At 39.5% G+C, this 25,566-nt stretch overlaps 1 protein-coding gene across 3 annotated transcripts in view; it reads left to right on the plus strand.

The window, feature by feature from the left end:
- The window catches only part of LOC121171442 (cytochrome P450 3A6-like), a 44,414-nt gene that overhangs the window by 1,250 nt on the left and 17,598 nt on the right, over positions 1 to 25,566 (plus strand). For 2 of the 3 annotated variants that reach the window (XM_041003144.1, XM_041003143.1), the window contains exons 2-8: positions 909 to 1,002; positions 3,108 to 3,160; positions 9,024 to 9,123; positions 13,047 to 13,158; positions 13,499 to 13,589; positions 16,038 to 16,186; positions 25,274 to 25,401. In XM_041003144.1, coding sequence (XP_040859078.1) covers positions 909 to 1,002; positions 3,108 to 3,160; positions 9,024 to 9,123; positions 13,047 to 13,158; positions 13,499 to 13,589; positions 16,038 to 16,186; positions 25,274 to 25,401 — 727 coding nt within the window. Of the gene's footprint in view, positions 1 to 908; positions 1,009 to 3,107; positions 3,161 to 9,023; positions 9,124 to 13,046; positions 13,159 to 13,498; positions 13,590 to 16,037; positions 16,187 to 25,273; positions 25,402 to 25,566 lie in introns of all 3 variants that reach the window. The other variant, XM_041003142.1, reaches the window with a different exon arrangement.

A 25,566-nucleotide genomic window follows, 5' to 3' on the forward strand; every position in this document is an offset into this window, starting at 1 on the left:
CCTATTGCATCCACAAACCTAAGAACATGCTTCAATGCTTGGCCAAAATTGTCCAATCTGTTCTGCTTTTCATCTTCTGGTGAGTCAGTTGATATCCCCTGCTGGCCTAGATGAACTTGCTGTCATGACCCTGGTGTGCATCTGGACATGTTCTCCTCCACAGAGACATCAGTAACTGGGGTAGCACAGTCCAAAACATGTGCTTCAAAGATGAACCATGCATCCTGTGATTTTCCTTGAGGTCAATGTCTGAATCTGGCAGTTTCCTGGGAGTCCCCTGAGAAACCTCATTTTGATTACCTCATTCTTGACCCTTGTGTTTATTTTCCAGTGCAGGTGTGCTATGTCACATGCAGTAGCCAACACACCCACCATACTGTTTGGTTAGTTCCAATTTTACCCTATCCCTTGTGTGAGTTGATGGTGCTGTGATCCAGCCCTAATATATGCAAACCAGTGGGTTATGCAGACTAAATAAGGCAACCTCCAAGACCCCCACATGAACTGCCCACAGTCCTGTTTTTTGCCATCTTTTGCTGCAGGCTAGCCCTACTCAGTAAACATCCCATCTGGCTCTCATGAAGACATATGGGTGCTGTGGTTTAGGTCAGAATGCCCCACTGCCACACATAGACCTGGTTCTTGTACACGAAGGTGAAAGATACAGCCCAGCATGGGAGTGTTCATAGTTCCCAAACCAAGGATGCTCACAGCACTGAATCCTGTGCCTTCCCTGGTGTACTACCATCCAGCCTAATATGATTCACAACTAATGCTGGCACCGTTCAGCTGATGCAGCAAGCCAGCTCAGCCTGGTACATTCTCAGATGAATCCACACACAGTGTCAGCTCTTATTCTGATATCTGAGCATGTGTCCCTTCTATGTAAACTCTCCTTGACTTTACAGATATGGCACCTCTACACATGGCCATTTTAAGAAGCTGGGCATTCCTGGGCCAACACCTCTGCCTTTTCTGGGAAATATCATGTGCTACCGCAAGGTGAGTGTCATTTGAACTGCTGCCTTTTGCTGGAGTCCAACTCCAGAAAAGTTTGGATCTCAGGAAGGGTGCGTGGATTTGGCAATAAAGACACAGACACTGTTATTTGTGCGTTCTCACAACAACCCACGAAAAAGCTGTCCTTTTTAATTACTCAGAAACCTCACAGGCTTCTACACAAGCAACTAATTGTTCTATATTTTACTTCAAGACTAGGGGGCATGTACAGACATTTGGTCATTCTGTCTGTACTTCAGGGCTTAGCAGGTGCCCTTAAATATAATTCTGCAAAATACTGTATTCATATTCTTCAAAGCAAGCCATTATTCATTCTTCAACAGTAGCCATGGAGCAACAGCCTGGTCTCCAAGGCCAAGGCACCTACTAATCAGCAGTGCATTCCTACCACATTTCTATTTCTACAATTTACCCATTATTTATTGGGAAAATAGGTTACAAGGAAAAAAAATATTTAAAATCTAAAACAAAAGTTTCAAATGTTAAATCCCCCTACAACTATACACTCACAACCCCATAAACAATGAAACAATAATTAAAAGTATTTCCTTTAATAAAAGCATCCTTAATTTCATAGGTAAAAATTATAAAAGTGGCTGAAACAGTCACATTTTCTGTGCTACAAAAATCAGAAAGACAGGCTATTCTTTGAGATGACAATTACTATATTTATTGCCATAGCAGTTTCAGCTCTCACTCTCAACACTTACATTACTTTGTAAAATTCTTATTAAGAAATTTCCCTGAAGGCATGCTGTATGTCTGGGCCCGATCTCAGGGCAATGGGTAGGTACACAATAAGGTGTCCAGAAATGGGATGGGTTTTAATTGTACCCCTGTGCACAGGTAAAGGCCCACTCACAAAGGCATTATCAATAACGTTAACTCTCAAGCTCACGTTGGTAGCAAAAGCCATTTCAAGAGGTCAAACAATGCCTCAATAGATTACAGAATACTCAGTGGGGTGCTTGAGTTTCCATGCAAAAAGGTGTTGAGACTATGTCAAGTTGGTCAGAGAGAAATCCACTTGGCTCTGCCAAACATCTGGAAGCTCCTTGGGTCCTGACAAGCAGGGAAGCTGTCCTCTTCACACCTTCGTGTCATCCACACCCACTGCATGAACCCCAGCTGCCTTTTCTTCATGTATTTGTATAGACTGTTGAGTTTTATGAGATGAAATTCTCAGGGCAGTAGGTTCAAATTTACCGGCTTTCTGATGGATGTGTGGATCACAATATCCATGACTACTCTTGATCAGAAGCTTAGAAGTTCAACTGAATCCAGGCCTTCCAAGTAGAACAGAGGTACCCTGTTAGCTGAGCCATCACTGCTGTGGCCTACGATATGTATCAGTGTGAATTTAAAGTGAGATGGCAGGGACAGACATGGGGCACAGACACTCAAATATAGGAGAGACAGGTCTTAGCTACTATGCTGGAATACTTGACCCTGTGCCATTATTATAATATACTAGTGCTGTGAGTAGAACTACTATCTGTTACTCTTCCCATATTGTGCTCTCAAATTGGAAGGTGAGTTCACATGCATTATTTCACCAATGCACTTTCTCTATCCGGAACATACTCACTAGTGACATAAATCTGCGAGTACAGAAGAAATTGGCTGTTGTCTTTAGTATCTTAAATCTGTCAGAAGTCTTGAAAGTTCATGAGATCTGGAGACATGACTGGATTGATGTTGGGGAACCTCACAGTTTTCCCCAAGTCTCAGTTTCCTCATGTGTGCATGGAGAAAAATACTTGCTGGTCTTTGAAATACTTTTACACCACAGAGGCCCAGGACATTTCTTCACAATGATAAGGATTACATAGTATCTGTAGAAAAGGTTTAGGAACAGGGTTTCCAAAGTATTAAGGGAAAACTATAGAATGCCTTTGAATTCTCCACGTCAAATATCATCTATCTTTTTTTTTTTTTCCGTGGCCTCTCTGAATTGGAGTTTCTGGATAATTAAATCATGACATATTAAGCTTGTAGCAATTTTATTTTACTTAGTTTGCTTCAACTGGAGATCAAGTTTACTGGTTTTACAATAATAATCACATTTGATTTCATTTCCCTTTCAGGGTGTGTGGGATTTTGAGATGAAATGTTATAAAAAATACGGAAATATGTGGGGGTGAGTATTAGCAAAGCTTCCTTTCTCTGGTGAACTACTCACTGTTTTTCATACAACCTTTTTGGACAACCTTATCTAAGAGCCCTGTCTAGTAGCTTGTGTCTAGCTGCTCCACTTGTGATACAGCACTCTGCTGACTGCTTATAAAACAATGCAGAATGACTCAAGAACTTGGGCCCTGGCCCTATATTAAAAACTTGGAAGAAGCTCTTGGTCCAATGTTTGTTTCAACTTAATCATGGCCATTGTGGCAATTTGGGAAGTAAACTAGAGGATGGGAAACTTTCCTTTTCTTGCATTCCTTCTCTCTGTGTAAAATATACCTTTAATAGATTAATGATGAATGAGTGAATAGAATTCTTGAGAAAAGAAAGAAGGACTGGAAGGTACAAGTAAATATGTTGTATATACACTATATATGTATATAATGTATGTGTATATATGTGTTTATTAGGGTTAAATATAGGGCATCCTTGTCCATGTCCAGCATTCATTCAGCAGAGAAAGTGGTATAACTGATGTGCTTGGAATATATGAGCAAGTTGGAAAAGACTTTGCCTCTTCCTATATTTTTTTTTAAATTTCAAATCTTGTCTCATCAAACCCATATAGCTGGTCCAGTGGTTTCTGAGGCCTACAAAACTATTGTGAGTTATTGGGAGAACATGAAGCACTGGATCTCCTTTCACTCAATCTTAAATTTGCCAAGCAGCCAGCCAGCCAGTCAGGTCATTGTTGGTTGCTGCCACCTTGTGGTTGGTGGGTGCTTTCATTCTCCTTAGTACTCATATTTTAGAGGTAGTATGTGCTAGTGTTGATTAAGTAGTTCTGTGCATAGATTTGCTAATAAGGGCCAGATAGTTCAAGCTGGCAAAGGTTGGCCCTCTCCCTAGAATCCTAAGAACAACAGCAACATGATATGCAAAGGAAATAAACAGACATTTTTTCAAAAGATGAGATGCAATGCTATCAGACATATGAAAAGATCTTCAGATTCCTTAGCTGTCAAGGTACATATAAATGAAAACCACATCGAGGTACCACCTAACTCCAGTCAGATGGGCCTACATTCAGAAATCTACTAGCAATACCTGCTGGCACAGGAAAGGATTTGGGGAGAAAGGTACCTGCCTTCACTGCTGTTGGGAATATAGGCTAGTACAACCTCTATGAAAATCAGTATGGAGGGTGCTTAGAGAATTGCAAATAAATCTGCCATATGACCCAGATATCCGACTCCTAAGAATATACACAAAGTTAAAGAAACCTGCATGAGAAAGGGAGCTGTAATCCTATATTTACAGCAGCACAAGCTACAGTAGCAAAGACATGGAAACAATGAAGATTCTCATTCAAGGAGGAGGGGTTAAAGAAACGGTGATACATTGACTCCATGGAATACTATTCAGCCATTAAAAAGAATGAAGTTAAACAATTAGCAACTAGACGGCCCCAACTAGAGAGCATCATCCTTAATGAAATAACTCAATCACAAAAGGACAAATTCCATATGTTCTCTTTAATATAATTAAGCCATCATGCAAATTAGGTATTTGCTTTCTTTCTGTCAACCACGCATTGGTAATTCAGTGGTCTGTTTTTTCAACTCTATCATGAAGTGCAAGGAGAGATTACAGGAAAAGAAAGTAATCTGGCAGTTGACAGTGGGGGTTCATAGAGACCCTCAGTACAGACAGAAGTGGCAGTGAAGGTAGAGTAGTGTTGCAGAGAACAGAGAGCACAATAGTGGCTGGTGAGCAGAGATTCAGACCCCAGCAACAGACAGGGACCCAGCAGCAGTCACAGCTAGATTCTTCTGGCTGCCATGTAATTCAAATTAGCACTAAGGAGAATAATTTGTCAACCAGAGTAGCAAGGTCGAAAGGCAAAAGAAGAGACAGAGGCAAGATGAAAGTTAGTGAAGACTATTCAGCAAAGGAGAAAAAGATCTGCCCTCCCTCAGAGTTAAGAAAGGATTAAATGGAATACACAGAATTCAAAAAACTGATTATACAATTTTTGAATAGCAATGTGAAGCACATGCAGGAGTTCAAGGAGTTTAAGGAATATATTACATATGAAATAGCAGCAATTAATCAAATGAAAGCTGATATATCAGAAATAAAAAACATTGGAGCAAATTAAAAATACAGTAGAGAGTTTCAAAAATAGAATAGATGAAGCAGAAGAATTTCAGAACTAGAAGATATTTCCTATCAGCATGGGAGAACAAACAAAAATCTGGAAATAGAGCTAGGTCAAACTAAAAGAAATATTGAAGAAATCAAAGATACTATTAAGAGGCCCAATAAAAGACTTATGGGACTACCAGAAGGTGCAGAATGAGAAGCTGCAATTAAAGGTGTAGCCAATGAATTAATGAATGAAAACATCCCTAATCTTGAGAAAGAATTGGAAAACAAGATACAGGAGGTTAATAGAACTCCCAAGAGTGTTAATCAAAAGTGAACATCACTGGGACACGTGATAATTAAGCTCTCCTCAGTCAAATAAAAGCAAAATCCTTCAATATGCAAAGGAAAAAATTCCAAGGGGCCTATAGAGGAATCCCAATCAAACTGACAGCTGACCTCTCAGAGGAAACACTATAGGCCACAAGAGAACAGAGTGACATTTCCCAGATTCTAAAAGAAAACCATTCTTACACAAAATAACCTATCCTATAAAAGTTCTTCTTTGTATTTGAAACTGAAGTAAAGTTCTTCCACAGTAAAGAGAAACTCCAAGATTTTTCCTTTGTCAAACCACCTTTACAATTGATACTCAAAGATGTCCAAGTGGAAGAACAAAGGAATAACAGCTACCAAAACCAAAGACAAATGTAGGGAACATCCCAACAAAAGCCTAGAAGCAGATTAAATCAAAGAATACCCAAGCGTCCACTTATGAATAGTAATATTGAACTAAATTTCCTAAACTCATCAATTAAACACCACAAATTGTAGGATTGTATTAAAACCACACACACACACACACACACACACACACACACACACACACACACACATCTATCTATTGCTTACAGGAGATACATCTCACCAACGAAGATCAGAGGAAACTGAAAGTGATCTAAATACCTCATTAACATCAATAGACAGATTAACAAGAATGAAAATCAATAAAACAACAACAGAACTCACCCAAACTCTAGAACAAATGGATTTAGTTGATATGTACTGAACCTTTCATCCTACTGACAGAGAATATACTATTTGTTATCACGATATGGAACCTTCTCCAGAACTGACCATGTTACAGGCCACAAAACAAGCCTCAGGAAATTTTTAAAAGTCAAAATTATGCCATGCATCTTCCCATATCATCATGGTGTGAAGGTAGAAACCAAAGTGTCAAAATACCAAGGAAGACCTGTAAACACATGGAGACTGAATAATATGTCACCAAATGAGCAAAGGGTTAGAGAGGAAATCAAATGTGAAATTAAAGAATTGTTTGAAACAAATGAAGGCGTCAACACAATATCTCAAGACTATGGAACACAAAGAAGGCAGTGTCAAGAGGAAAGTTCATCTCCAGCAATGCTTATGTTAAGAAACTAGAAAGACCCAAATAAATGAGGTAACCCTACAATTGAACAATTTAAAAAAGCAACAGGAAAGCAATTTCAAGAATGTAGGGAAAAAAGGAAATAATCAAAATGAGGAAGGAAATTACTCAGATAGAAACCAAAAGAACTATACATAAGAACAATAAATCAAAGAGCTGGTTCTTTGGGAAAATCAACAAAATCGACTCCCTACTAGCTCAACAAATCCCCAAAAGGAGGAAGAAAATACACATCAATAGCATCAAAGATGAGAAAGGAGATATAACAACAGATACCTTGGAATTACAAAAAATCTTCAGGAACAAATACAAAAAAATATATGTGAACAAATCAGAATATCTAGAAGAGATGGATAGATTTTTGGACACATAAAATCCACCAGAACTAAATCAAGAAGCGATCAACAACCTGAATAGATCTATAAGATGAACTGAGATTGAATCAGCAGTTAAAGCCATTCCAACCAAGAAAAGTCCTGGACCAGATGGCTTCATTGCTGAATTCTACCAAACTTTTCAAGAGAAATTACCCCAATCCTCCAAGGCTTTGCCAAACAATAGAAAGAGAGACAATCCTTCCAAACTCTTTCTATGAAGCCAGTATTACCTTAATACCACAGCCAAAAAGAGAACAACAGACAGATATCCTTGATGAACATATTTGCAAAGATCCTCAACAAAATAGTAGCCAAAAGGAAGCAACATCACATCAGGCACATCATTCACCCAGACCAGGTGGGGTTCACCCCAGTTATGCAGGGATGGTTCAACATTCACAATCCACTAAATGAGATACATCACATCAACAAATAAAAAATAAATAAATAAATAAATAAATAAATACCACATGATCATCTCAATAGATGCAGAGAAGGCATTCGATTAAATTCAACACCATTTCCTGCTGAAAACCATAAGCAAGACAGGCATACAAGGAATATTCTACAACGCAACCAAAGCAATTTACCAAAAACCCAATGCCAGCATAATATTAAATGGAGAAAGAGTGAAAGCCTTTCCTCTAAAATCTGGAACTAGACATGGATATCCAGTGTCACCATTACTCTTCAATATAGTATTGGAAATCCTTGCCAGAGCTGTTAGGCAGGAAAAAGGAATTAAAGGATCCCAAATTGAATGAGGAACTGAAAGGATCTGTATTTGCAGATAACATGTTTCGATACATAGGAGAACCAAAACACAGTTGAGACACTACTGGATCTCAGAAGAGATTTTGGCAGGGTAGCAGGATATAAAATAAATGAAGACAAATATGTGGTGCTGGTGTATACAAATGGTTGTATGGCTGAGAAATTCTAAGTATTGTTCACTTTAAGATAGCAGAAATCTTAAATACCTAGGAAGTAATCAAATCAAATATGTGGAAGATCTCTAAGATGAAAACTATTAAAGATTAAAAATAAAACATTGAGAAATGGAGAAACTTACCATGTTTAAATGAATGGCAAGTTCAACATCATCAAAATGAACATATGATCAAAAGTAATATACAGATTCAACACAATCCCAATTTGAATTCCAACACAACCTTCTCAGAAATGGAAATGATGATACAAAAGTTCATGTGGAAACACAAGAGACCCCTAATACCCAAGGCTTTCCTGAAGGATAAAATTCACTCTTGGGGAATTATAATTCCAGACCTCAAGACCTACTACAGAGCAGTGGTCATCAAAACACTCAGGTACAGATATAGAGAAGATCAATAGAATGGGATAGAAACACAAGAAGGGAGCTTTTAAATGTATAGCCAACTAAATTCTAACAAGAAAACTGAAAACAATCCAGCAAAAAAGCCTGTTCTATTCAACAAATGCTGTTGGGACAACTGGATAGCAGCATGTAGAATTAAGAAACAAAACCCACACCTGTCATATAATATAAAAATCAGCTCTAAACGGTTCAAGGACAGAAATCTACATGCAGAAACTATCAGAACTGTTAAAGGAAAACATAGAAAGCACTCCCCAAGAAACTGGAACAGGGAAAGGCTTCTTAGAAAAACTATTTCATTTTCAAATGCATTTTCTTTACTTGCTTTACCTTATTTTTTTTTTTTAATACAGGAGTGTCTTCTGTGGTTGGAATCTTGCTGTATATCTTACTCTAACTTAACCAAGAAAAGGTGTTGCTTTGTGTTGTACAAAACGGCTTTATCAAACATAATCTCAGGATCAAAGTGTGGTTCCTGGGCTTGGCTGTGCCTGCTGCATCAGGCCGGTCATGTTTAATCATTTCTGTTTTCCCGTAATAGATTGTTTGAGGGTCGGCAGCCTGTGCTGGTCATCACTGATCCAGAGATGATAAAAACAGTGCTTGTGAAGGAATGTTACTCTGTCTTCACAAACCGGCGGGTAGGTATTGGGATATTTTTCAAGTTTAAGTATTAATTGTTATTAAGTATTGATTGTTAAGCTTTTGTTCTTAAATATTAGATATTCACAAAATGATCAGGGAAGAATCATGAGTGTTTCATTTTGTTTTTCTGGGTGACACTGTGTGAAACTACAAAATTAGTGAATTTCTCCAGTAGCAGGTAGACAACAAACTGTATTCATGTTTTATGTTTCACCTCTCTTTCTCTCTCTCCCTCTGTGTGTGTGCATGTAGTTGACCACATGGACAGATGTGTAGATTTGTATACTTAGCAACACAAACAGATCAGAACTCTTCCATTAGAAAAAACTCACTTTTACTCTTTTGTTAGAGTGACAACATGTATCTTATCCCTTACTTTTAACAGATTCCTTCTAAGATTTTTTTAGTATTCATTCAGAGGAGATCAATTTGTTCATTTTTCCTAAAGTTAATTTTTTTCAAAGTTGAATGAAATAATATTAAAATTGAAAAAAATTAAACTGTTTTTGTTAAAGTTTAGTTGGTGTTGGGTTCTACCTGCTCCCCATCCAAGTTTCATATTCTCTACTTTTTGTTCCCATCTAGTCTCACAATGTGTGTCTTGAATTTTCCCAAGTCCATCATGCTGCCATTGGAGTGTTTCCTAACCCTGTAGTAGACAATGTTCTTTTTATCAGTGTTATTGGTACTGTCCATAAATAACAAACAACTAGTTCTCATTTTACCTTCATTAGGGCCCTGGGATACAAGCATGAACTCACAACCAAGTGATTGACAGTCTTCTACATGCTTTTGTTCATTGTGCTTTTAATATCACGTCTGAAAATTCTTTGCCTAGCACTTCTGTGTTTTATAATTTATGCATATACTCTATTTTGACTTAGTATTTATGTCAGGTTTGAGGTTTAGGCTAGTGTTAATTTTTGGACTATGTGCTACCCAATTGCTTCAACATTCCTTCACTCACTCACTTCTTTGAACTGATTTATCACCTGTGAAAATCAGGAGTGATTGTGTGGGTCCAGGTTTCATCATCTGTTCTATTGTATTGATCGCTCTGTCTAATCCTCCAATAATAGCAGTGTCTTGGTTATGGCAGCTCTATAATAAGCCTTACCATGTAGTGTGAATTCTCCCACTTCATTTTTCAGGAGTGGCTTAGCTGTTCATGTTCTCTTGTCTTTCCATACAAATACAAATTTAGGATAGTTCATTTGTCTGCAGCAAAGTGCAGATGAACTGTGTTAGAGTCTGTGTCCTTAGAGTTGTGACTCTGTCAGTCTATGGCCATAGCATGCCTCTCCATTGTGTTAGCTTTCTTGGATTCCTTTCATTAACACATTGCTATTAGCATGTACTATCTGTCTATCCATCCATCAATCTCTATGCATATGTGTTAATTCTTTACCTAAAATGCTTATATATATTGGAAGTGATTGCAAGTATATTTATATTATATCTTCATAAGTTTAGCAAGAGAGTGATTTCATCTGAATTCTGACTGATGGGAATGGTAAAATGTTGAGTTTCTCCACTGCATTGTATATTGACTGAAAGTCTTTTCTTATACTCGTTTTTGTTTTTTTGTTTTTTTTTTTGTAAAGCAGCATCTTTCTTTTTTTAGTAAAATTGAGAAAATGTGCCTGTAATTCTGTTTTAATTATTTTCTTGAACAATATTTAGAAATGCTCATTTTAAACGATCTATACCTTTAGAATATGGAAAAATATTCCTAGAATTTTGAGTTCCTTGGCCAGTTTCAGGAATGTGTATATAATTCTTTTTTTCCTTTTCCTCTTGTGGTGATATTGAGAAAAATGGACTTCCATACAATCTCACTATTTCTTCAGAATAGCAAATATGTTTATTTTTAAAGATATATTTATTATTTGAAAGGCAGATTTTTCAGCGATAGAAGTTGAGATATAGAGGAAACTCTCCCATTTACTGGTTCATTCTATACAAGGCTGCAATGGCCAGAGCAGATTTAACCAAAGCAGAGTTCCAGAAGCTTCTTCTGGGTCTCCCATGTAGATGCAGGGGCCAGATGACCTCATCATTCTTTGAAGTTTCTCCAGGTTATATGCAGGGAGCTGGATCAGAATGCTGATATAGGATGTCAAAGCTAATATAGGTTGCTTGAACTGCAATGAGAGGTTTAGTATGAAATGCCACATGCTGGCCTCACAAGTATTAGCCTCAGAGATATTATCTGTTTTAAAAAGTCATTGTAGGGCCCGGCGCGGTGGCGCAAGTGGTTAAAGGTCCTCGCCTTGCACACCCAGGATCCCATATGCGCTCCGGTTCTAATCCCGGCAGCCCCGCTTCCCTTCCAGCTCCCTGCCTGTGGCCTGGGAAAGCAGTTGAGGATGTTCCCAAAGGTTTGGGAACCTGCACCCACGTGGGAGACCCAGAAGAGGCTCCTGGCTTCAGATCGGCATAGTATCGGCCCGTTGCGCTCACTTGGGGAGTGAATCATCGGACGGAAGATCTTCCTCTCTGTCTCTTCTCTCTGTATATCCGCCTTTCCAATGAAAAAATAATAAAAATAAATCTTTAAAAAAAAAGTCATTGTACAAATGTGTAAGTTTTTTGGTTGCATATAATGCATTTTTTTTCATTCTACTGCATAGTATTCAATAAATAAATGTAGAATCAATTGATCAGGTAGTCAACATTTTCAATCTTTAATTTTGTAAAGAGTTTTCATTATATATACCAAAAATCAGTTACTGAAATGGGTGGTGCTGATGACAGAGAAAGAATGAGAGAGTGGGTGAAAGAGAATAAGAGTGAGATTTAGAGCATGAGCATCCATCAATGTGTTAACTCCCAAATTACTGTAATTGCCAGAGCTTGGCCCATTTGAAGCTAGGAGCCAGGAGTTTCTTCTGGGTTTTCCACGTGGATACAGAAATCAAAGTATTTCATTCATCCTCCATTTCTTCCCTTGGCCATTAGAAGGAACCTGGATCATAATTAGAGCAGTAGGTGCCTTATTGGGTCCCACCAACACTGTTCCTTCTATTTTCTTATATTTTGTTTAAGCCAGGGCCTATAAATTATTCTCTTTTAGCATTTTATTCAATAAAAATAGTACATTATTGTGAAGTATAGATGCGCCACTCTAGTATCAATCCATAAATCTTATTATGACAGTGTTATGGTGCCTGCCTTTCAACACCCTTCTCTGTTTCCTCCTGCAGTCCTTCAAAGCCTGCAGTAATACCTTCTCTTCAGAATGGGCTATAAAACTTGTACATGTGAGAGAAATATTTGGTTTTTTGTTTTTCTATTTAAGGCTTATTGGGCTAAAGATAACAAGGTCCTGTTCCATCCATTGAGCTGCAAATAACAGGACTTCAGAGTATAGTTCTTTCTTTGATACTATGATTTCATTGTCTGGAGGGGATACATACCTCAAGGTGGAACAGCTAAACCTAAATGAAATGTATTTTTACTTTTTAAGGAAAGTTCTCTTTTATCAGTTGTGATTCATGCGCATGTTTTTGTGTATAGAGGGTGAGCAGAGGGATGGAAAACAAAATTGATTCAAATAAACATACACCTTTTGAGAACCAAATGGCCTTCCACCAGCAACTCATTTCTGTTCTGCTCTATATTAGAGGATGCTCTAGGATCCTATTTCTGTTTTGTCTCCTGGAAGGACAGATTCTCTGATTTATGGCACATTGACCTTTATGGGAAAATGGAAGAAAATTGGCTCAGACCATAGCAAATCTACTATCCTATGTGCCTAGGCATTTGGAATAATATTTATTGAGCACATAATCTTAGCATGCCAACTGATATACTTCGAGTAAATACTTTTGAAATGACTGATGTATGTAACAAATATTTACAACAATGATGATTCTTAGAACTTATGCACGATGAAATGTCTTTATTTGAATTCTAGTCTTTTGGACCAATGGGATTTATGAAAATTGCCCTTGTGAACTCTAAGGATGAAGAATGGAAGAGACTTAGAACACTGGTGTCTCCAGCATTCACTAGTGGAAAACTCAAGGAGGAAATAAATTAGTGCATTTTTAAGTAGAAACTTAGCTGAGTCTGGAAACAAGTAGAAAGGAAATCCTAGTGAATTTGAAGGGGAAAATTCATTGGGCTCAAGGTTCGTCAAAATGATCTTTTTGTGTATGTGACCTAGAAGAGACATTAGATGTTGCTGAAATACCTCTTTTGTGGTAATCCATTCCTTTTGACTTGGATATTTATTTTAACTGTGAATTATGTGGTGCATACTTAGACCAATGTCACTCCTGCATGCATTAGAAAACTATTTCCTTATGTGACTTGAGTCTCTGCATCTCACTGTGGCTGGTGTTTTGTGTGTGTGTATGTGCACCTAGATGTTACCCATCATTTTCCATTATGGAGATGTGTTGGTGAAAAATCTGAGTCAAGAAGCAGAGAAAGGCAAGCACATCAACGTGAAAGAGTAAGTAGTAATATATTTGTGGGGTTTGGTGCTCTTTCAGTGCATAGCATGGATTTGAAATTTACTTTCTAGAATCCCTCGAGTAAGCATACAACAGGAGGTATGTTGCATAAACTCCAATGATTCAACCAGGAAGTTTCAGACCCAACTCAAAGGGAGTTGGGGACAGATTGGGCCTTCTTTAAATAGAGCATGTAATGGAGTTACTAGCTTGACTGTCACCTTGAGTACTTGAGAGACAAAATTCAAGTGTACAAAGAAGGAACATGATTGTGTCAAAATTAGAGTTTTGTTTGTTTTTGTTTTGGTTGATGGTATGGAATAGGGCTGGGGCAGTAGAGGAAGCATTTGGTACATTTGTGGAAGCAAGTTATGCCAGGAGGGTCCCAATGTGTGTGCAGGAATAACCGAAATGCCTTCATGATATTGCTAAAGATATTAGGAAAATACTAAATATTGAAGTATGTTTTTTACTTTAAAGTTCTTGAATATGTGGAGAGAGAAGGCCCAGAAAAGCCTTTGGGGTTGACAATAAAATAATTTGTTATCTTAACTAAAAATAATTTGTTATTTATGTAGGTATATTTATTTGGGGTGATGAGAGGCCTAGAATATGACTTATGTTCTGTCTCCTGATCCTAAATATATGCAAAAGTAGGGATTAGGCAAACCAAGAGGTAGTGATTCAGTCTAGTTCTCACCTGGGTGTTGAATAACACCAGTGCATGAGCTGTTCCTTGGTGTCTCCAATAACATGCATTCTGAAGAAGCTGGGGTTTATTAGAGGAGCTGACATTTGTCCTGAGGACTTACACATGGAATGCAGCATCCCAAACAGCATCCTAATTGTACTATTCTGCTGCTCTAATCAGTATAACCTAATTTTGAATTATTCAGTAGTAGACTTTGTAAACGACAAATTCTTGGAGAAGCACGGAGAATATCACATAGTTGCAAAGTCTGCCTAATAGTAGGTTTAAGGGAGATTTTTTCTTATACTTATCCATGGTTGTCTATGATTTTAAAGTGAATTCTACCTTCAGGGCCACCTCAGATTCTCGTGATGGAAAACAGGGTGTATTTTAGAGGTTTGTCAATGGATGGAGGGAAGGAGAAATGAAGTTCCTACAATTTAGAGCAGAGTGTTGATGTTTCGTAATGTGCTAGGTAAAAAGCATTTTTCCCATTGGTTTCTGGTGTGAGGCAAGACCTGGATGCATGTCACCATCTTTTTATTATTATTGTTTTTATTCATTGCATTGCATTATGTGATGCAGTGTTATAGGCACAGGGATATCCCCACCCTTCCCTGAATCATCTTGCATGGTAGATTTCTCCATCTTATTGCATTACCACAGTTCAAATTCAGTTGAGATTCTTCCATTGGGAGTATTTACCAAGCATAAAGTCCAGCATCTTATCCTAGTAGGTTCAAAGATTTCTTGGTGAGACCATCTCTGGTCTGAAGGTAAAGCCAGTAAAGTATCATCCCAATTAATTAAAAGCCCCAACATAACATCAACAACAATTTACAACAGTATGGCATTAATTGACATGGTAATGATTAACCAATATGTTAATAGGAAAATGTAGGTTCTTAACCACATCGCGTGACTTCTTCATAGACATTTCAGTTTTTGGATTATATTCAACTGGGTTCTATACACCTCAAAATGGCTATAGATTACTATTCAGGTGTCTCATATCTATTTTTATTCTCGTCTGATCTCAGAAGCTAACCAGGATCAGGCCCAATAAGTACTTGGATGGTAGACCGCATGCCACCTTCTTGAGTCCCTTAGAATGAATGTGTTATTCTACTCTGTCCGGCTAAATCTTTAGATCTTACACACCAGTTACAAACACATATAGCACCCACTTCTGTAATCTATGTTTTTATGGTCTTTAGCTCTGCTTGAGTGTAGATGCATGCCTAATATTCCTGGAGTCCCTGCTACCCCTAGGACAATGACAACTGCACATTTTACCCTTGACACATGTGAGTGTGAGTAAAGGAAGTAATGTTTGTTCTGATGATCTAGGTTGTAGTTTTATCTTTTAACAAATACCTTGACTCAATAGTAGAGAGGTGGATATATCCTATTTGCTGGTCCACCATGTTAGCTATTTCTGAACTCATGCGTGTCCTGCATGTGTGATATGGTGACAACCTGTTAAACTACAATCTTCTGCATGCCAGGATGTGTTAGCATGAAGCTAGATCAGAAATGTGGTCGGCTGGACTTAAGCCAGAATTCTGACTGTTGATGTGTATTTACTAAACGTAAGCCACTGAGGCCCTATGCCTGCCTCCAGATGTGGTCCAGGAATGGTTTGGCAGTCTGCCTGCTTTGCTTGACATGTGCTTTCTTAGCACTTCCTGCTGCATGTGTGGCTCAAAAATGTCAGATAGGTGCTGGTTTTAATTGTTCTTGTGTCTCTCTATAGAATCATTGGCGCATACAGCATGGATGTGATCACTAGCACATCATTTGGAGTGAACATTGATTCCCTTAGAAACCCAGAGGATCCCTTCTTGAAAAATCTCAGGAGGCTAAATAATTATGATATCTTTAGTCCTTTACTATTCTCAGTAAGTAAGTATTGCACTATTTATTCATCTTGTTAAAATATGTTTTACATATTATTAATAAATAATAACATACCTATTTTAAATGCATAGTTAAGCCATCTTTGTTGCCAATTCTAGAACATTTTTGTCACTTCAGTAATTCTATTCCTTCTCTCATCACTCCTTTCCCTCTGTAGCACTCATTTTTTATCTCCAGGATTGACTATTTCTTAAACTGTATTCAAATGGAATTGTTCCACACAGGTTCCCTTGTGATTGGTTTATTTCAATCATTGTTAGGCAGCAAGTAATGTTTCATTTTGTAATTTTCAATCTTTTGTCTATCAAGGGATTCACTGATTTTTGGACATTTGAATTGTTATTGCTTTGGCTTGAAAAGTGTGGTCATTATTTATTTTAATTTTTTGTTTTAGCATCCATTTTAATCTTTTGAATATATATTCAGTAGTAGAATTAGTGGCAATAATTCTATGTTTAGCTAATTCAATTATTTTCAAGTGTTTTTCAGTAATACCTGTATGATTTTGCTTTCTTACCTGGAGTATGTAAGGTTCCAAATCTTTCTCTTTCTTGCCAGTGTTTGACTCTTACATCTTCATCATATAGCCTTTCTTTTTTATTATTATGTATTTTTTTATTTTTTATTGTTATTAACATTGTATTATGTGATACAGTTTTATAGGCACTGGGGATTCTCACCACCCCTCCCATAACCCTTCCCCCATGGTGGATTACTCCACCTTGATGCATAAGCACCGTTCAAGTTCAGTTGAGATTCCTTCCTTGCAAGCACATACCTAGCATAAAGTCCAGCGTCTTATTGTCCAGATAAGTTCAGTGGCCTCTTGGGGAGACCTTCTCTGGTCTGAAGATAGGGCTAACAGAGTAAAGTTCCGGTCAGTTAAAAGCTCCAACAAAACCTCAGTATCAATATACAACATTATGGAAATAATTGACATAGTATTGGGTAAACAATATATTAAAAACAATGCAAGTTCCATTCTTTGAAACATCTGGGTTGAGACAGTATCAATGACAGGTTCAAAAAATAACAAACAACCAAACAAAAATTACAAGTTAAATCAAGGCAAACATGTGGTATCTAACCTTTTGGGATTCGCTCATTTCCCTTAGCATTATAGTTTCCAGTTGGGCCCATTTAGCCACAAAGAACTGCATTTTGTTTTTTTTTTTAATAGCTGAGTAGTATTCCATGGAGTAGATGAACCAAAGCTTTCTTATCCAATCTTCTGCTGATGGGCATTTCGGTTGCTTCCATGTTTTTGCAATTACTGATTGTGCTGCTATGAACATAGGGATGCATGTTGGTTTGTCGTAAAACAGGTGTTTTGGATATATTCCTTGGAGTGCTATTGCTGGATCATATGGTATGCAGATTTTGAGTTGTTTGAGTGTTCTCCAGACTGATTTCCATAAAGGCTGTACCAATTTGCAGCTCCACCAGCAGTGGAGTAGGGTTCCCTTTTCCCCGCATCCTCGCCAACAAGCGTCGTTGGTGTTCTTGTTTATGTGGGTCAATCTTACTGGTGTTAGGTGGTACCTCATTGATGTCTTAATTTGGATTTCCCTTATTGCCAAGGAACTGGAGCATTTTATAACAAGTATTTTGAACTCACCCATTTTTTCCTTGTATGCCTCAGTTAATTCTGAGGTTGGCCAAGGCTATTGCTCCTCTGCAGGAGACGCTTCAGTCATATTCATTGTACTTTTATCTCTGCTTTTGCTCTTTGTCACTGTACTTCTGGCTATTAGATTCTTCTCCTTGAGGCATGTTTCCATGCTGTGTCCCACACAAGTCTGCAGTTTGATTTTACTTGTTGTGGGTGGTATGCAGATCTTTGCTTACGGTCGCCTGTACCACTCCCTTCAGCAAGTTTCAGATATGTGCTCTTGTGTTACACTTCCACCACGGTTTGTGTACCCCAGCTCCTGGCTCACTACTCTCTATCTCCTGTGATGATGTACTATTTTTGCACTGTTTTCTGTACAACGTTTCTCCCATTTTCAGTCACATAGTTCTCAGGATTATGGTGTATGTGAAGCTCACTGTTCTCTCTACAGTTTCAAAGCCTTTGTAACATTGTACAAAATGACACCTCATGTGAAACTTGTGGAGTTCTTGATCAGCTGGTCATTAGGTCTGCATGCTACCTGGACCTATTTTGGGAGAACCTTGAAGCATGCCACAGTGTTGTAGTTGCTGAGCCAGAAATGAGTTCACTTTCAACTTAGCTCATGTGCAGTTCTGTCCTATATCTATTTTCTCCCTACACAAGATGGCACCCAATTGGACTCTAGTGGGGTTAAGCTCTGATATCTGCCCTGTTCCCACACTACCTGTTTGGAATCTGATGCTCTGTTTCAGCCCTTGGTCAAAGCAAAAATGACAGCAGATTGGGCAATTCTTTGTCTAGGTTCACTTTCTGAGTTCTTAATCAACTAACATTTGCACATAGATTCTGGTGGAGTTCCAGCTCCTGATGCAGTTCAGGTAGCCATTTGCTTAATGTCACTGGTGTATTTGTTCACTGAGGCACCACACCATTGTCTTCACTACTTTCCTGTGTCCCTCATTCTCCACGTTTCCCTCTGTTGTTGTTCTGTTTTTTTGTTTTGTTTTGTTTCCTGTTTGTCCTTGAAGGTGCACTCTCTGCTTGACCCTGGCTAATATTTTTCTATTTAAAAGTGTCCTTCTACTGCTACACATACTGTCAAACCAGGGTAGGAGGCGGGCCTGGTGGGGGTTATTGTGGGTTGCCCCAACTAGGCTACAGCTCCCTCTTGTTTATGCCAGGGCCGAGTATGTGCTGGGCAGCACCAGGCGGGACTGCAACATCCATTGGTTCCAGTGGAATCAGAGCTGAAAACAGAACCAACCCAGCAATTGCAACCAACAGCTGATCAGGGAGATGGACTGTGCTGGGCCCTGTACTTGCTAGTTCATACAAGAATGTTGTTTGAGAACACCTCAGACAAAGTTTCTTTGGAGATCTCCCCAATCAAAATGCTGGACTTAGAACTCTAACCAAGAAAAGACAGAAGACAGAACAGGTCAACCAACCATTTCAGCTATACATTGGCAGTGAAATACGGGGCAAACAGAGACTCTGTGATGGAGTATGTCAATCAGTGGATTTTTCAAAGACCTCATACTGCTTGGAGTGGCAATATTGGCAGTGATTCATAACTTGTAAACTATCAAACCACTTGAGCAAGAATCTTGGAAGATGCCCTACATGCAGGACCTGGGGAGGGTGGGAAATTGGGTGGGCCTTCTCACTTAATACCCCACTTTAAGCATGAAGGAAACAATATGGAAATAATAGTCCTACCCACTTTCTTATAGCCCTTGAACCTTTGTACCCTAATTAACTATGTAAAGATTGTCAAAAATATAATTTTTAAAAAAGTGTCCTTACACCAGCATGATTATCTTTATCCCCATTGCTTACATAAAAGGATAGATTCTGCATCCCACCCTAACACTGTCCTCCACATAGTCTGCCCTCATGTACAACTTTGGGAACTATAGTCCAGTCAGAGTTACCCCTCAAAGCTTCCATATTCAGGAGATTGCTCCGGTCTGTCATCCCTCCCCTTTAGCGCTAATTCACATAATTGGGCACTGAAGCCTAAATCATCCCAGTTGACTCCACTCTCCATCCCGCACTCATGCCAATGGGTACCAATACATGTCATGGCAGGCCTGCCTGCAGTCCTGGTTCTCATGAACAAGCCATTGTTTAAAGAAGTTGAGAAAAACAATGTTTTACTCAGGCTATAAAGAAATGCAAGAGAGAAAACCAAGTAAAATTAGAGATGAAAAAGAAAAGATCCCAGGAAACAAATTAGTTGATCTCTTCAGGAGGATTGGATTATTTGATCAACATGAGGTGTTCTTCTTCAGTGCTTTAAAAGTTTTTCATGTCAAAGTCTGTATTATCTGTTATAAGAATGACAATACCAACTTGCTTTTTACTTTTCATTAGCTTTGAATGTTTCTGCATCCTTTTACTTTCAGACTCTGCATATCTTTGTTGGTGAGATGTGTCTCCTGTAGGAACCAGATAGATTGGTTTTATTTTTTTGATCCAGTCCTCTAATCTATGAGCTTTGATTGATGAATTTAATCCATCTGCATTCAGGGTTAATATGAATAGTTAGTAATTTGGTCCTAATATTTTAGCAATGTGTTGTTCTTCCTTTAGTCTTCTGTTGTCCTTTTACTGGGACATTCTCCACGTCTGTATTTGCTTTGTTGGGTGCTATTCCTCTTCTTTTTCAAGAGCATATCTTTAAGTATCATTTGTGGTGTAATTCTGAAGAGGAAATTTTTTGAGATTTTCTTTTATGTGAAAATTCTTACTTTATTTTCAAAGACAAAGGAAAGCTTTGTTGGGAAATTTCTTTTGGTCTGACATCGATTTTCTTTTATTATACATAACATGTCACTCAATTCTCAATAAATTACCTGATTGTCTTCAAGTGCACTTTTAAGGGTATCTTCCTTGTTTTTATTTAGCTAAGTGATCTTGATTTTCATGTCATGGCAAGGATTTCATTGGTAAAACCTTTTGGAAGTTCTCTGCCCCCAATTTTATATATTCCCCCATTCTTCCCCCAAATTGGGGAAGTTTTAATTTCTTATTTTATTGCACACCTTTTAAAAGCCTTGCTTCTTTTTCTGTCTCTTTTGAAACTCCCATAAATCTTATATTTGGACTCTCAATACTGTTCCTTAATTCTTAAATGGCTTTGTTAGCTTGAGTCATCTTCCAGACTTGCAGTTTTTCTCCCATTTTTGAAAGTAATGTCTTCCAATTCTGAGATTTCTTTCTTCTAGGGTGCCAATTAATTTTTAATTTGCTCCATTGTGCCTTTTATTTGTAATTATTGACTTGATTTTATTTCAGTGTAGCTATATGCTGTGTGATACGTTCTTTAAATTCCTTAGACTCCTGTGTGTGTTTCTCATTGTTTTTAAGTAGTTTTATAACAAGTCTTTAAAAGTATTTTTGGAAATTTTTGATTATTTGTACATTATTGATTATGGAAAAATGGGCAAGGGCTAGAGGAACGTGACTGAGCTCATTAATTCCAAAATCTCATTTTTGCTTCTTTTTCCGGGTGAAGGGGGAAATAAGGGGAGAAGCCACACACATCCCCTCAACCACCTCTATTCTCTGGAATGGGAGATGGGCACAATGCCATCCCAGAATCCATGATGTAAGGCATGCTCTTAGGGTCCTGTTTAAGTGGTTTTGATAGCTCAGTAGTTTTGAATTACTGCCGATCTTGCCACTTCAAGCACAATGAAATCCCTTCAGAGCTCTCTGGTTGACAATGATTTAAAGTTTGCCCAGATATTCACTTCCAACACATGGCTAGGGTAGTTGATCAACTTGTTTCTGTCCTCCATTTTATTTTGTGGTACCAGGTACCCTCTGAAGACTCCAATACACTGCCATATTCTCCATGTGTATCTGGATATGCTGTTTATTGTTCCATCTAATCGACTGAGGAAACCCAGCTCTGGCATATGCCCTCCATGTTCAGACCGTGGAGCCTACAATTCTCCCTATGTTTGGAGTTATAAGTATAGTAGTCATGTGTGGGGATCCCCAAACCAGCAGTATCTGAGGTGATCTTGGATCTGATTCTTGGGTTTGCTTGCCAATACAGGGTCAGGCACAATCCAACTTCCAAATCAGCCCACATGCAAATTGGTGATTGCAAATGCTGAGTCAGTTCTTTCTCCAGCCTCATTTCCTATGCAAAAAAATTAGTGTTTCAGCCCAACCTGATCCTGCCCACTCCATATTCATCCTTCATGCAAAGCAGCAGAGCTGCAACGTAGTCAAAACAACACCCAACAATCCACAGCAGACCTGCCCCCTGACCTGGTGCCCTTGCTTGCCAGTATAAGCAGTCAATGGACCAGTTTGTCCCACACCCTGTTCAGCTTTCATACATCTCAATTGGTCCTGAAGCCTGATTCATTCAAACCAGCCCACTATCGAGCCGAAACACATGCTGGTGGTTTCCATTCTCTGTCTAGAAATGCTTGCCGCAGTCCTGTTTTACATGCCCTTCAGTGGGAGTGGCGACCCAGAAGGGAGGTTCTCAATGTTTCTCCTTTGCACCCACTCCCACTCCCAGATCTGCAATTCTCCGGTGGTTCTGCAGTTTAGCTTGACAGAATTCACCCCTGTTGCCAGCACCTGACAGCTGATTCTGCAGGAAAGCCCAACCAACCTGCAACCACTCTGGCTTAAGCATGTATAAGTGGATACAGTTGCCAAGCCTGGTTTTCCCCTAAACCAGTTCATATGAAGGCTAATAAGTGTTCTCCTACTGTGCTTACACCTCTCCCCTCTGGGTCTCATGTGTGCTGGTTGGGTCCTTCATCCCAATCTAGCATGGTCCCATCCCATTGGCATGTGCCAGTGGGTGCTCTAGCCTGGCTCAGCCATGCTTATCTCCAGTTCCAGCTCTCAGTGGAGTAGGCTATAGCCTACCCCAGCCCAGGGAGTCCCCAGTCCTCGCCCTAATGTGAATTGGTTGGTATTGTGGCTCAGCTCTACCCAACCTGCACTGCATTCTGGTGCTCAGATTGGCCAATGGGCGATATGAACTGGCCCATCCTGGCTTGTCCCAGACTTGAGCCAAACATTTGCTGGTGGGTACTGTAACCTGGCATGATCTGGGCTGTTACCTGCCTTGGTTCTTGCACTCACCTGCAGTGACTATATACCAACAGAGCAGTTTCCCAAACTCCTCCATCAGAAACTATCCCAGTGCCAGATTTCTCACACACTGCTGGGTCAATGCCCAGCCACCATGACCCATATCCAGACCTAGCAGGAACAGTGTCTTCTCCTAACCAGCCCTCACACATTTGGGTTCTTATTGTTGGGGGTTTCAACTCAGTAAAGCCTAGTCCACACCAAGGCACAGCTTACACATGGCCCAGCAGGGTCAGAGACCTAGCCCAGTCTTTTCTTCACCCACCTTAGTTCACATGATAGGTGGTAGCTGCTGGATTGTAGCCTGGTATATCACACCCCATACCCAGCTCACACCCATCTTAACGTACTTTGCAGCCATGTCTAGAGGAGATCATAGACCCTCCCCCCCATCTACACACTCATCAGTTGAAACCCCCACCCAGCTTGTGTTTCCCCTTAAATCCTCAACCAGCCCTGTTTTTAGCCAAAGATTACACACATGCCAGTGGTTGCACTGCCCCAGTTTGGCATAGCTCCTCCCCTATCTGCCTCATACCAACTGTTAAATATGAGAGCCAAACCTGGCATAATCTCCACTTCAGCATGGTTTCTGCACGTGCTAGTGTGCTAAGGTTTGCTTGGCTTTGCCATTCCACCCCCTTCCAAAACCAACACACACTTGCCAGTAAGTGGAGCTACGTTGTCAAGCCTGTCCTTTACCCAGGACTGAACCATAGTTCACTAACAGGAACTATGGCCAACCAGAGAAGTGTCGAAAGTTCGCTTACCTGGTTCAGTCCCAGACATAGATCTCACATATGCCAACTGGGGTATATCCATACCTCATAGCGTGCCCTTTCACCAAGCCTATGTATGAGCCAGTTAATATGTTGGCCTAGTCTGTCCCATACTCTGATTTAAGGTGTACATACAGGTGCTGCAACCTGATTCTGCCTAGTCTGGTCCCAGCCCCAGTACCCGTGCATTTCAACAGGTTCCATGGTCATGCCTAGTTCAGCACATCACCACCCCCACCCTTAAGCTATCCAGTAAGACTTGTGATTCCATAGGATTAGGCCCATATATTCTCCACAGAATCCTACCCTGGGCTTGGTTCTCTTGTGTGTTCATTAGTATCATGGGCAAGCTTAACATTACTTGTCCCCTATGCTGACCCACACTGTTGGACACTCTGACCTAATCCTGCCAGGTATGCCCCTAGCTTTTGTGTTTTGTGTAGGTTTGTGATGGTCAGCAGTGTTTCATGCTAACATGTCCAACTCAAGGTTTCCATTTGGGAGTACATTGGTCAGATGCATAAATGCTCTCTGACATCTCCCTTCCATACCGCCAGCTCTCAGGTTGCTTGCTTACTCTCAAGCACAGTGGCCTGGTTGATGGGAGTTAACCAGGAATAATTGTTTGCAAAACACTCCCTGAGCTGTCATCCCTAACCCATAGCCCCTCACTCCCTTTCCTAATGAATCCACAATCCTTGTGTCCAATAGTGAATGGGTTCTTGAGCCTAGTCTTTGCAAGCATAGTCATTGGTTTACTGGTCCAGACCTCTGCCTTCCCACCAGAGTCCAATATCCTGGTAAATTTGCTAACCTGTTGCTTTAACCTTCCATGCACCCAAGATCCAGGCCTATTGAAATTCTCCAGGCCTGGTCCACCAGCACACCAGGGCAGCATACTGTCCTGGGGCTCTGCTTCTCCATCTCCTCACCTCACCCAACAACAAGCACATGGGGAATTCCCCAGGTTTGCTTACCTGCTTAGATGTGAGCTCTCAGGTCCACACATGCCCCACTATTGCTATGCACCCACCAAGCTCACATCCCCCATTACTTCAATGTATTCCTCAGTTTACTTTATGGCTGAAAAAGGTTTTTGCACCTTTGGGAGGAAGGCAATAGTAATATTCATTGAGCCTGTCTTGGATTTTGCTCTTGGTCATTGTACTTCTGGTTAGATTTCTCTTAGGCTGGTTTCTAAGCTTTATCACCATAGGTCTACAATTCATTTTAAGAAATGTGTTCAATACCCTGTTCTTCATTTGCAGTCACTGGTGCCATTCTCTCTGGTGAGTTTCAGCCCAGTGCCTTTGTGATTACTAAAATTAAGGAAAGATCATTGATGTTACATTCTTGCCTCTGTGTGTGGTTGTGTCATTATTACTCAGAGTTTGCTCAGGAAGTCTAAAAAAAAAAAAAATGCTGAAGGTATGGTTTCTTGTTGAGAACCCAAGGACTTTACTCCTCTGATAGGGAAATTGTATTTGTGCCACATAAATTTTGCTTTACATTAGGATTTCTTTATTTTTTTTCTTTTTCCTATAGCACTCTTTCCTTTCCTCATCCCAATATATGAAGCATTGAATATCAGTAGGTATCCCAGAGATGTTATAGATTTTTTGAAAACCTCCATTGAAAAGATTAAAGAAGATCGCCTCAAAGACAAGAAAAAGGTAAATCAGATGTTATTTGCATGAGCATGTTCTGTTTGTCCCTTGTTTGGGGGCTGTACCTGTATGATCATTTTGAGGCATGGTATTGAGATGATGACTCAGGCCACTCCAGTCAGACCTCTGGGTTTCAGTGGGGTCTCCTCAGAGAGCAGCTGAAGTGCTGAG

This window comes from Ochotona curzoniae, unplaced genomic scaffold (assembly GCF_017591425.1).
Source record: "Ochotona curzoniae isolate NIBS_2020 unplaced genomic scaffold, NIBS_Ocur_1.0 scaffold_2656, whole genome shotgun sequence".
Classification (NCBI taxonomy): Eukaryota; Metazoa; Chordata; class Mammalia; order Lagomorpha; family Ochotonidae; genus Ochotona; species Ochotona curzoniae.